The 13,246-nt window shown below is 60.4% G+C and overlaps 1 protein-coding gene across 1 annotated transcript in view; it reads left to right on the plus strand.

Annotated features, from left to right (window-relative positions):
* The window catches only part of MYO1G (myosin IG), a 71,045-nt gene that overhangs the window by 37,808 nt on the left and 19,991 nt on the right, over nt 1–13,246 (plus strand). Inside the window, exons 17-21 of the mRNA XM_048837312.2 lie at nt 1,071–1,294; nt 1,706–1,850; nt 5,391–5,495; nt 6,006–6,119; nt 7,824–7,978. Of these exons, the coding sequence (XP_048693269.2) occupies nt 1,071–1,294; nt 1,706–1,850; nt 5,391–5,495; nt 6,006–6,119; nt 7,824–7,978 (743 nt within the window). The remainder of the gene's footprint in view (nt 1–1,070; nt 1,295–1,705; nt 1,851–5,390; nt 5,496–6,005; nt 6,120–7,823; nt 7,979–13,246) is intronic.

Here is a 13,246-nt window from a genome sequence, read left to right on the forward strand (position 1 = left end):
CCTGACTGTGCTTGCCCCACTCCACGCCCCCTAACCTCCTTGGCTGCCCTGGAGCTGCTGCTCCGCGGGAGCCAGCCCCCGACCCCGTTACTATCTACGGACGTGGCGCCATTAGCAGATTTCCCGCCAGCCGACGAAGTGTCTGGCTGGGGAGCTGCTTGGTCATATCAGGAGCATCCCAGTTACGGGCTGATGGTCAGTGCCTGCCCCAGAGTCCTCAGGGCCCGTGTGCCAGCATCTGCATCACTGCCCGGTCCCCCAGGGTGGAGGGGAGGGGGCTTGGCAGGGAATCCCCGGCACCCCAGCAAGTCTGCGTGTCTCTGGGTGGCCGCTGGAGAATCGGATGGGAAACTGGAATTTCCGCCCCGCCCCAAATCCTGATTCCTCAGCGTTTGTCCCCAAACTTTTGTACAATGAAAAATCCCAGAACATTTCAATTGGGAAACATCAAAGTTGGTTTTTTTTTTTATCAACACCAGCCTGTGTCCACCTGGGCCCCCGCAGCGCCCCCAGACCCCTGTCCTCCCTTACAGACCGTGCCTCTGCCCGGACTACATCTCCCATGATGCACCACAGCCTCTCCCCATGACTGAGCCACCTGTGGTTCTGATAGTAGAAGGTTTGGTTCAAAACTCTTCAGCCAGCCCAGGCTGGGCTCCCAGGCCCTAGAGCCACTGTGCTATGGGCTGCCTTTTTCCTGCCGTCATTCCCTCTGCGTTTTCACGTCAATGCCAACAGCTCCTTCACTTCCTGCCCTAAATGGTTGTGCGACATTGCCACGTGCGAAACAGCTGCTGCATCCCACCCCAGAGGTGGCTGCCCTTTGGTGGTGGGTGGAGGGATCCCCATGTGCCTGGTTTGTAAAGGGCTCTGGAATCCTCCTGCAGCAGAGAGAGGAGACATGGTGTGGGGCTGGAGATGGCCCCATGGTTTGTGTGGCTCTGAACGCAAGAGTCGCTGGACGTGGGGTTTTCTCCTGATGGCCGCAGGGCACTGGGTGTGGGGTCCTGGGGGCTGGCATGTGGGGCCCTGCCAGCAGATCTGTGACTGGGTCTGTGTGTCTGTCCCAGGCGTGGCGGGGGGCCCTGGCCCGGCGGCGCTGCCGGTACCTGCGTGCCATCTACACCATCATGGGTTACTACAAGCGGCTCAAGGTGAAGACATACTTGCTGGAGCTGGTGCACCGCTTCCAGGCGGTGCGCAGCATGGCCGACTATGGCAAGAGCGTGGAGTGGCCCGACCCACCGGCGGTGCTGATGCAGTTCCAGGAGAACAGCAAGCTGCTCTTCCGCAGGTAACGCCGGGGGGGTGGCACCCTGGACGCACGCCCTGCTCCCCCTGGGCCCCTCGCTGACGAGGCTAGAATCAGCCACAGTGCAGCCTGGCAACCGTCCCCCGCCACCCCAGCTCAGCCCATGCCCCTCGCTCCTGACCCACAGCCCCCTGGCTACCCCACGCCTCGGCCCGTGCCCAGCTGACTGGTAGGCAGTGATTGCTTCATCCCCACAGGATATGCCCAGTGGCAGCCGGGCACGATGCTTTACGATAAGCCGAGGAGAGCAAATGCAGGCCCCCGGCTCGCAGCCTGCCCGGGGGGGATGCGTTGCGCGAGGCTGCCCCCTAGAGGCTAGGGCGCTGCGCTCAGGGGTGGGCCAGGAGCCTAGCAGGGCAGCCAGGATCCCTGAGCCCCCTCCCCTCGCTGCAGGTGGCGAGCCAGGCAGATCGTGAAGAACATCCCTCCCTCGGACATGGCGCAGATCCAGGCCAAGGTGGCGGCCATGGAAGTGCTGCAGGGTTTGCGCAAAGACTGGGGTTGCCAGAGGAACTGGGGCCGGGATTACCTGTCGTCGGTGAGTCTTTGGCCCGAGGAGCTGCTGGGCCAGTGACGCTGGCAGAGTGGGCTCGGGATGGGAGGCAGGTGGGGAATTGGCGTGGCCTTGGTGATCCAGCAGGGGGCGCTGCTCTCTTGGAAGGGGGCAGGGCATCCTCCTGCTCCCATGCTGTGAAAGCAGCACTGGGGGAGGTGGGTGCTGTGCTCGGAGGGCTTCCCAGCTGGGCGAGGGGCGGGGGAGGCAGCTGCCCGCCCGAGCATCTGCTCTCGACGCCCACAGGTGCTTTCTGCTGCCAGGCTCCAGTTGCCATAGCGACAGGCTCTCGTTACAGCCCCGTTTCTCTCTTTGTTTCTCCCGGGCTGGTCCCCTGTGCCCCTCCTCCTCTGGGCTCTCCTGGCTCTGCCCCCTCGCCCCTCCCATGCCCAGGCTGAGAAGGAATGGCTGGGGGTCCCTCGGCTCGCGCAAGCCAAGCAGCGTGTGGCTGGGAGGAGACCCCAGGAGCGGTACCAGTGACAGCGTTCCTCTCTGTGGGTCCGTACCCCCGTACAGTGCAGGGTGCGCGGGGCCGCCCGCAGGCGGTGCCCATCTGACACTGAGGAGCCTGGGCGCTCCTGTAACTATCAGGGGTCCCGGCCAGGTTCCAGCTTTGAGGTACGTTCTGGCGCCCATTGTGGCTTCAGCTAGATGCAACGTTTTCTTTGATTTTTTTTTTTTTTTGGCCACGTTGCTGCGGGATGTTAAACGGCAGCTGCGTCCCACCCCAGAAGTGGCCGCATTTTTGTGCTACTCCATCTCCATTCCGCCTCAGCCCACTGTGTGGTGCGGCTCCCTTCTGCCTAGTGCCAGGCTGAGTGCCAGTGTGCAAGTCCTTCTCTTTGCCTCCCCGGTTGGTACTGCCAGGGTGACTCTGAGCTCCAGTGTCTCTCAGTCACTGGGTTGTGGGCAGAGTGTGTGGGGGGGTTCACCCGCCCCCCACTTGTCTGGATCTGGAAACAAAACTCCCCATCCCTCCTCGGTAGGGTCATGTGCCAGGCTAGTTGGCAACTAGGCTGCAGTGGGGTGACAGGTCTCCCCTGGGGATCAGGGTCATCCCTTCAATTATGCCAACCTGGACCAAGAGCTGCCCACCACCACGCTGCCCACGCTGGGCATTGACTGGCCTCTTGTTCTCCTCTGGCTCAGCAGCCTGCCAGGAGCAGGTGCCTCCTTGCTACACTGAGCGGCCTTTTGCTGCCTACTTCCTGCTCTGGCAGCTGTTCCCTGGGCTGTGGCTCAGCTCCCCAGAGGGGCCCCAGTGTTCCTTTCCCCCGGGAGGATCCAAGCCAGCATGTTTCCAGGGAACTCAATGCGGGGAGGGGGGGGCACGGGTCTGGCTGTGTTTGTGTGTGGCCAGAGACCTACACTAGCTGGCTGTGTGTTCATCTAGGGGGGATGTCTGCACGGGTGTGCTTTGGGCAGGCATTGTGTGTGTCTGTGTGAGTGAGAGCAGGAGTTCTGTGTCTGCCTGTGTGCATGCGCTGGGCGTCTGTCTATGCCTGTGTGCGTCTCTGTGCGTGTAGCGTGTGGCTCCGTGGGAGCGTGCGGGGCATGTTCTGGGTGTGTCTGGGCCCATGTGCGCCACTCGTGTCCAGGGGTGCATGGGGCGGGGAGTTGGGGCTGTGCCTGGCTCTCCAAGTCCCGCACTCTGAGTGCTGCGTCTCCCTGAACAGCGGGCATCCACATCTCCAGATGCACCTGCCTTTCGCCAGGAATGGGAGGTTGTCTCCAGTAGCTCTCGCTCGGGCACTCGGAGAGGCTAGATTGTTCCTCTCCAGCCGACAAAGCCCCACGCTGCTGCCGGCTGAAAGCGTTGGCTGTACGGGATCCTGCCCATGGGGGCTGAATTAACCCCACAGCTGGCCCTGCCATGGCCACATGGCACTTGCTGGTCAAACAGGGCCTGTGTGGTGGAAATCTCCCGGCCCCGCCAGTGAATTCACCCCGGCAGGGCTCTGAACACTGGGATGGTCCCCACAAGGAAGCACAAGGCAGCGGAGCAGACACCCTGCAAGCCCCTTCCGGTCATTTCATGCCAGGAGAGGAGCGTGTGTGAGTTTGATTTGGGTCTGATTCTGATCTCACGCTGTCTGCTTCGCCGTCCCTCCTGATTTACACTGCTGTGGCTAGCAGCAGGATCAGGCCCTTGTGTCTGAGCCGAGAGTAAACGCCTCTGCGGGTGGCTGCTGCTGTTAATGGTTTCGTGCTAGTTTGCCATAGGACTGGATCATAACAGCTCTTTGATTGGGCCCGTCAATCCAGAGTGCTCCACAAATTCCGTGCACACTGCTGGAATGCAGCCACCGTAATAACACGCAGCTGCGTAATTTAGGTCAGGCCGTGAAGGATCCTGTATCCTCTGGGACCTTTAGGAATGAGTTGGAGGAGAGGAAGCCAAGGAAGCTGGCTGTTAAATGTGTCGGTGGGCTCTGAGGCAAAGGGAGTAGCCAGGCCCACAGACTGGATGCATAGCCTGGCTCTACATACAGAGCTGCACCTGCTGAGCTAACACTTTCACTTAAGGTGTAATCAGCCTGTGGAACTCACTGCCACAGGATGATACCGACATCAAGAACTGAGCAAGATTCCAAAAGGCTGTTTATCTGGCTAACAGGACTATCCAGAGTGACCATTGTTAATGCTAACACACTCCTGCTTTGGGGCTCGAACCAACCTCTTGTGTTTAGTGATCAGGGTGAGACCTACTGTGGGGAGCACATCTGCTCCTGTGGGTTCCGACACCTTCCCCTCCAGAGCACCTAGCACTGGCCCCTAGGAGAGCCAGCAGGCCGGACTAGACTGTCCTCGGCCTGACCCAGTTTCTAGGCTCCCAGGGTGGACACCGGCACTTGGATTTAAACCTGTTTGGCTTTAGTGAGCTCACAAGTGCCAGCTAACCCGACAAAACCGGCTCCAAACCGGTATGGGAGCAAGGCACGGGGGCCTTCTCATCCCAGCTGCCCATTGGGCATGGAGAGTGAACACATGGGGTGGGGGCACCAGTTTAACTCAAAGGGCTTGTAAAGCACGGCACGGAGCCAGGGCCATCCAGGGGCCTATCAGGCTGGGGGAGAGGAGGGAGCTCAGGGCTGGGGAGGCATCAAGGCTGTGGGAATGGGCCTGGAGGGTGCTACCACGGGGCAACAGATCCCAGCTGGGCATGGGTGGGCAAAGGGCTGGAGACTGAGTGGGCCTGCTGTGGGATTTTCTCCTCCCCACGGGTATCACTTCAGTGCTGACCAACAGGGAAGAGCATCAGCAGCTGACTCCTCGGCCCCCCCCCGCGCGGGTCTCCCAGTCGAGTGCCGAGCAGCTCCTGCCCTGCTTAGCTCCAGGGAGCCGCTCAGCACGCCGTGCTACCGGCAGAGTCGCGCTCAAGCTAGCGAAAGCCCCTTCCTGCTCCGTGCCGAATCAGCCCGCCTCCCGCACAGGTAGCTCTGCCTCCCCCTCGGCATGGGGAGATCCCCCTGCAGCCCCTCTCTGCCTGACGGAGCCTCTCCCCGGTTCTGTTCTGCTCTCCAGGTGGCTGAAAACCCTGTCATGGCCGCCCAGTTCGCCAGGAGGGTGCAGGCCCTGAAGGACAAAGTGCACTTTGCCTCGGTGCTGTTCTCCTGCCATGTCCGCAAGGTGAGGAGCCTGGTGCAGCAGGGCCCCTGGGGGGCTGGGCCCCCCTCCCTCCTGCCATGGCCCTGCACCGTGTGCTGGACACTGCCTGCCTCAGCCCCTCCAGCCTGGGGAGACCCCCTCTCCGCCGGCTCGGAGAATGGCAGGATCCAGCAGGAGTTCTGGGCCCACCTGCATCCATAGTGCTGATGGGCCGTTTCCCCCACACACACACACACACACGGGGACCCCATTCTGCCTGGTCCTCAGCACCCTTGTTTCTCCAAGCAGCCAGGGGTGAGGAAGGTTTGGGATCGGGTGTCCGTGAGAGTGGAGCACTGAGTGGCTGCTCCTGGGAGGGTAGGAGGGAGCCCCCCTCCCCAGCAGGGTTGGGGCACATGGGAGCGGGCAGGGAGCTGGGGACCCCTGGGCAAAGTCCTGCCTGCAGGCTGGCCTGGCTGCCTGCCTCTTACTCAGGGCCCTGGCTGTGTTTCTCCCCCAACTCCAGGTAACTTTGTCTCCCCTGCCATGCAGATCAACCGCTTTAACAAAAGCAGGGACCGGGCCATTCTCGTCACGGACCAGCACCTCTACAAGCTGGAGCCCAAGAAGGAGTACAAGGTGATGCGGACCCTGCCTCTGAGCATGGTGAGTGCCCCATGAGCTGGGCCAGGGGGTGCCGTAACCCTCAGGGACTGGTCCGATGCAAGGGGCTGCTCTGACAGCAAGGCCCCTGTCTGCATAGCGGGGACAGCAGGGCAAGGGTCCCTGATACAGCCCACAGCTGTGCCCTGCCGGGACCCCTGCTAGGCCGAGAGGGGAGCTGAGCCTCCGTGACCCACTCAGTCCTGGGGCTCTCTGCCAAGGCTGCCGGCCAGGGGACGGGGAGTGTCTCACAGGCGTGGACACTTGAATGTGGAAACAAGAACAATGGGATCTTTATGTCAGTCATGCAAGGGAGAAGACAGCAGTAGCAGGGGGTGCCCATGGTATCTCCCCCCAAGGAAGGCCCTCCCATCTTCTCTGGTGGATCATCAGCAGGCTGGGTACCACGGCCAGCAGCCCTGATCGAAGCCAAGTGGGCACAGCAGAGATGGAGAAGACCAGGCTCAGCTGCTCTGTCCCCCTTCCAGTGCTGGCTGGGGGCAGTAGTGGGATTTCTTGAGACTCCTGAACCCCAGTGCAGACAAGCAGGGTGGTTAGGGGCAGCGTTGCTGGAAGTTGATCCCGAAGCAGCTGGAAAATGTCCTTTCATGGGGAAAACCAAGACCTGGGTAATGAGGCAGAATCCCAAATGCCCTTCCCAAGATATTCAGTACAGCATCTCTGAAGGTCCTTTTCTTCAGAGTCCATGTCCCGCCTGACTGCGATCCCATAACACCCCGGTGCTCTTCTAAGGAGCGCTGAACAGAGCAGCAAGCTGAGATGCAGTGACTTGCCCACAGAGCCAGGAACTAAACCCAGGACTTCCAATGCCTCATCCTCTGCTCTAACCATTAGCTGCTGCTCCTTCCCGCAGCCACCTCTGTGGTGTTACAGTGAATAGCACTGAGGGGCAGAGGGCACCATGCTACTACAGCATTAAACCTGGACAGGACGCAGCAGCAACAGCGTCACCACCCCAAACGGTCAAAAATCACGAGACAGGCGTCAAACACCTGCCTTGCTCTGCAGCTTGGGGCATGGGTCGCTTGGCAGGATCATCTAGGCATCGCTCACCAAATCAATTCCCTGCCATCGCAGGGACCTCAGCCCCTCCTCTTCTCTGCATAATCACATGACTCCGGGAGCTGGGGATTTATAGAAACACCAGGTACCGCAAAGTTAATGATAGAGGCACAAGAGCTGGCAATGCTGGGGCAGGGAATAGTCCTGAACTTGCAGGGAGACTGGTTAGATCGCCTGGGCCTTTTCTGTCCTTAACTCCTGTGCCCTGGAGGAAATTCCCCTCTCTGTGGCGCTCCGGGAAAGCAGCTGGTGCCGCGCAGGGGGCAGATTTGAGGGGAGATGCCTAGTCTCTGGGCATGATGGACCCCTTGGCGCATGGCAGTGAGGAACATGTGATCTGGCGGGGATGACATCACCTGGACCCGCCACATCTCCTCCCGTCAGCCAATCAGAATACAGAATCATCTCCGTGCTGAACAAACACTAGCCAATTTGCCATCTCATTGGCTGATGTGGCGTCTGGTTGTGGGTGGGCTTAGAAAATGAAAGACCAATAGCAATAGACCGTAGACGCCCAGCTACTGCCCTGCCTTTTGCCCCCTGGTGGCCATGTGGGGAATCGCACCCTGCCTCAGCTAGGGGGCCTGGCGTGTCACTAACCTGGAGTGTGTTTGTGCTGTACAGGTGACGGGGATGAGCGTGACCAGCTGCCAAGACCAGCTGGTGGTGTTTCACACCCAGACCCACGACGACCTGGTCATCTGCTTCCATAAGATGCAGCCGGAAGAGGACAACCGAGTTGGGGAGCTGGTGGGGGTGCTGGTGGACCACTTCAAAACGTGAGTGATGGCATTGGTGCAAGACACAAGAAGGGACGGGGCAAGGGGTCCGGGCACAGCTGGGTCAGGGTGTGGATGGGAAAACCATGGTGGTGCTGGTGTTCTTCCCTGGGAGTCAGAGATGAGCCCAAGGCTTTGGCATGGTGCTGAGGGAGGTGCTGTCCTGCATATCGGCTGTAAAGTGTGACCTTGACTGTTTGCGACCATTACAGATCTTGTGGTGTTTTAGGGCTCTGTCCCCCACAGTCCAGCCAAATAATTACATTTCCCTTGAGGTATCATCTGAATGCTATAGTCCAGATTTTCTCTCCTAAACTCCAGTGTAGCTGTTACTGTGTGCCGTTGAGCAGCTGCTGTGTTCCACCCCAGAGGTGGCAGCATTTCAGCTCTGAGTGGAGTGGCATGACTCCAGTTTTGGGGCGTAGCCCTTGCAGAGGATAACGGCAGCTAGGGCAGGGGTTAGTACTTGGCTCAGCCCTGAAGAAGCCTGCAGTTGATAGCAGCTTCCCTTGGAAGAAGGAACTGATCAGCCTGAGCCTCTTCCCGAGCACTAAGGGCCTGCACGAGACAGTGGTGGGTCAGGTGGGCTGTTCCTGTGGCATCTTTCTTGATGGGCTGGGTGACAGGAGCTCTGGCCCCACTGGCCCGTTCAGACTCTGGCTCCCCAGACAAAGGCCACCAGACAACTATCAACTGGTCACTGTCACTAGGCGGCTCGAGGTGACCGGCTGTGGCTAGTGGATTGAGCCACGCCTGCGAATTATCCGGCTATGGTGGCTCAGCGGTTAAGGTGTTGGGCTTGAAATCCACCAGGGCTCCCCCCCGCAAGCATTCAAACCCTGCTCCCAGTGGGTTGAGCCTGTATTATAAAGGCTGTCAGAGGAGAGGATCCCAACAGTCCCTTCTGGCTTTGTAGTCTACGACCCGCTCTCAGACACCGGCAGCGCCTGGGATGGATTCAACCCCACAAACAGGAGTCGAAAGGCTCCACGGCCCATTACCACCCGTACAAGAGGGAGTGTGTCTGCACTGGCAGGGAGAGGAGCCTGTGCCAATCTGGAGAAGCTGCATTGGCAGGGATGCTGGGTATTGATCCTGGGCAGTGGAGAGCTGAGGATGCTGCTGGCGCTGGTTCCTGGCTGGGGGGAGGCGGGAGGCGTGCAGGCCGAGAAAGAACCAGCCGTGCGGCCGGGAAGGCTCGTTCGCAGCCTAATCTCCTAATCAGGCATTGTGCAAAGGCACGCGGGCCCATTGCAGCCTCCAGCTGTCACGGCAGCAAGCCTCAAGGCCAGGGGCGCCTGCCCACAAGCTCCCATCTGGGGTGGGGGGTTGGGCCGGATTAGAGAGTTCTTCCTGACCCTGCTGCTCCCCCTGCCACTGTGATGCAAAGCAGGTGTGGGAGCTGGCTGGGAGGGGGCTGAGCCCAGAAAATCGGGGGCATGAAGCCAGCTCCAGAACTCCCAGGCTCGGCAGGTTACAGCCAGGGGTGCTAGCGAGCCTTCGCCAAGGCTGCGGGCTGCTCCCCGCCCTGGCCTCCAGGGAACACAAGGGCCCGAGCATGGAGAGTGGGTCTCCACAAGCGGGTGCGTTCGTGTGGCCGTGCTGCAGAGCGGCTGGGTGAGGGTGTGCACCGGGGCGGGGACAGAACAGAGCCATGTGTGGGTGGGGGAGGGCAGGGGTGTGTAGGTGTGTACATGCCTGGGGGGGTCGTGAGAGGAAGCTCGCCCCCTTTGTGCGGCACACCCCCAGCTGAGCTGAGTGAGGAGCCCAGGGGCAGGCAGGGGCTTTGGATCTGGTTCGCCCTTTGCCCAGTATTGGCAGGGCAACGTTCTGTGCCCGGTGCCACGGACAGGGGCTTTGTGTCGCTGCAAAAGAGGTCGGTAGCATGCGTGGGGGCCGGGCCGTGGGGCGGAATCATAGAATCATAGAATCATAGAATATAAGGGTTGGAAGGGACCCCAGAAGGTCATCTAGTCCAACCCCCTGCTCGAAGCAGGACCAATTCCCAGTTAAATCAGAGGCGGAGGCGGAGGCGGGAGAGGGTGCAGCGTGTGCAGGTGAGGACAGCACGGTGCCCGCTGCAGGGCGAGCCTGGTGGACAGGGCACTGCTGACCCGCACAGGGCTGGCTCTGCGCCGGCAGTCCCTGCGGAGCAGCAGGTGCCAGATGGATGTCTGTCTGCTGGAGCCCCTGAAGGATTGACCGAGGGAGGAGAGAGGGATCTGGGGCGAGCCGGCGCCATCTGCTCTCGGCAGCTGCTGGCACAGGTCTGCCCAGACGCAGGGAAGAAAAGAGCTGGGGATGGGGGGGGAGAGGGGCTGTACGCTGGCCCCCCCTCTCCCCGGAGCACTGTCACAAAGTGGATTGTAGGGCATTACTGCCCCACACATGTGCCCCCAGATGGTAACGCCCCTCCCAGGGTGGAGCCCTCTTAAAGGGCCAGCGACCGCCCTTTGCGGGGAGATAGACACAGACGGGTCAGAATGACGGATGCTGTCGGACTCGCATGGACGCAGATAGACTGACGTAGTGTGAGCAGGGCAGATCCCCAGCCCGCCCCTGCCCCACTCCCAGAGCACCCAGCCGCTCCCTCTCCCTCCCCGGCTCGGTTGGTGCAGGTTGGGACAGACGTGTGCCCAGGATTGGGCTGCCCCGCCCCGCCGGAACTCAGCTCTTGCCCATCGCACCCCCCTTACACGCCCTGTAACCCAGAGACCTTCCTGGAGCAGCTGGCCCAGGAGCCAGTGGCTTTTCTGGTCCCTGGGTGTGAGTTCCACTGAAGGCCCAGTTGGCCCCGTCCAGAGCGATGTGGCACGGCAGGGGAGGGCACCACACACTGGAGAGCGGGCGTGAGTCTGCCCCCACGGCAGGGCTGGGAGAAGGGGAAAGTTCCCCACACGTGCATGTGTACACACATATACACGCACACGCGTACACGCACGCACACAGCTCACTGGCAGCTCCCAGTGAGCCGAGCTGTCATTGGGTGGGTCAAGAGCTCAGCCGGTAACATGCTGGCGGAGATCCAGGGGACCCCCAGCCTGGTTTCTGTGCTGGAACTGGTGGGGCCTTCACCCAGGAGCTGGCCTCCGGGCAGGGATCTGTCAGCTCCCTGGGGCGCTGGGGCCTTGGGGAAGGGCAGGCAGGGCTGGGCAGAGCTGGGGGTTCCTCCTGGGAAGCCTTGTGCTCTGGGATCAGCTGGTGGCTGAGGAGCTGGCCGTGGTGCTGAAGGGTGGCAGCAGGGAATTGTAGCTGCCTTGGCACAAACTTGTCCCGGGTGTGCCCCCTTACAGCCAGCAGGTCGATGTGGTCCAGAGGGACCAGCAGCAGGGCATGGAAATGTCGCACTGGCCCAGGCTAGCCCACGTGCGTGGGGTCCACGGCTGGACTATTCCCTACAGCCCCGCTCTGTCGAAGGTGCTTCCACCCCTTTGGAGAGCCCATTCCCCAGGCTGAGGTCTCCCTCCCTGGCTTACCTCCTTTCCAGTCTGAAGTGCCTCTCTCACTCCCCCCTTGCCCCTCCCTGCATGATCCCCCTCCTGCCTGGGGCTTTACAGGATGGATGGACAGACGGAGGGATGGATGACAGGGCACCAGGCTTGGAGTTGGGACCATAGACTTGGCCAAGTCACTTAATTTACAGACCTCCATTCCCTCCCTCTTTGTGAACGGCTTTGAGATCCCCAGAAGAAAGGGACTGTGTATGTTCTTACCATGACTGTGCCTGGCTAGCAGTGGGAGGGTCGCCCCTGAACGAAGCATCCTTCCTCCTAATCCCAGTTTGGGGGGAGAATGGCTAAATATTTGCCTTGTCTCCCAAGAAAACGGGATGCTCTGAAGACTGCAGTGGCTAAACCACCCCCTGCCAGTGTGGGGTGAGTGTAGGACTGGGAGCCGGGGTTGTCTGGCTTCTGTCCCCAGCTCTGACACCGATTCTCCTCTGTAGCTTTGGACCAGCCATTTTAATTGCTTGGTGCCTCAGTTTCTCCATCTGTGAAATGGGAATGTAGCTAGTTGTTGTTTATAGCATCACCATAGGAGGGGCCTGTTAGACCCTCCAGGCCATGCCCAGGAGTCCAGTGCAGGACTGTGCCCTACAGGACACTCTAGGGTTATGGGTCCCAGGGTTATTCTTCCCTCCAGTCCCTTCCACAGTCTGAGCAATCTCAGGCCATGTGCCCAGTGGGATTTTAGCCACTGGTGCCAGCCCCTAGGGAAGGCACTATGCACACTGGTGTAGCTAACCCCAGAGCGGCACTAGTGCAAATCAAACGGGGCATGTGTTCATCGTGTCAACACGAGGGGTTTTCACCAGAGCAGCTACACCATCAGCTTCGGGCCCAGCCCAGCCAAGGCCTCAAGGTTGGCGGAATGTGAAGCATCGTTGGTGATCTCTGCTCCCGGGCAGGGAACTCTCATTCTACCACAGCCCCTGCCTGGCTGCATGTGTGGTGCTGGGGGGAGGGGGGGTTAGGAAATAACTGTCCAACTGGACTGACATTGCACTAGGCTCCCCATAGACGGGGGGGGGGGTGCAGAGCCAGATCTTTCCCCAGGCCCCAGTATTCCCCTTCCCCCGCCCCGAGAAGGTGGCTGCCCCTTTAAGAGTCCCCACAGCTGTTCCGCTCCTGGCTCTCATTTGCATTTCAGTCCTGGCTCTCTTTTGTCCTGTCTTAATAGCTACCTAGCAGCCTTCCCTGCTCAATGCAACGGGCTGATCCTGCCCCACGCTCATGTCTTCTTAACCCAGCGACAGCTGCTGCTCCATTCACTGCCCCTCCCCCCCCCCCCCCCCCCGAGACACAGGCACACACAGAATTGCCGTGTGTCCCATAATAATCCTCGCCGTCGGTATACGAGTGTCCCACTGCCTCCCGTCTCTTTGGATCCCCACTGCAGCTCCCGCTGGAGTTCGATCCCTCCGCAAGGGCTCCCTCCCTGATGGGCATAATTAGTAATGCCCTGCTCAGATCTCAAAGCGCTGCTCAAATGAGGGCAGTGTCATTAAACCCATTTTGCAGGTGGGGAAATTGAGGCACAGAGGGGCTGTGATTTGTCCAGGGTCATCCAGCAGGCCAGCGGCCGAACCAGGGTTTGACCATAGGTCTCCTAAATCCCAGCCCCATGCTCCAGCCACTACGCCACACTCCTTTAGGCCTTCAGGTCCGATGACAGAACAAGGCCCCTTCAAGCTGGGCATGACTATTGGGCTGGAAGTTAAAGCTCCCATGGCCCTTTTATTCTGAGTGTTGGAGACAGTGTCAGGAC

This window comes from Caretta caretta, chromosome 2 (assembly GCF_965140235.1).
Source record: "Caretta caretta isolate rCarCar2 chromosome 2, rCarCar1.hap1, whole genome shotgun sequence".
NCBI classification, from domain to species: Eukaryota; Metazoa; Chordata; order Testudines; family Cheloniidae; genus Caretta; species Caretta caretta.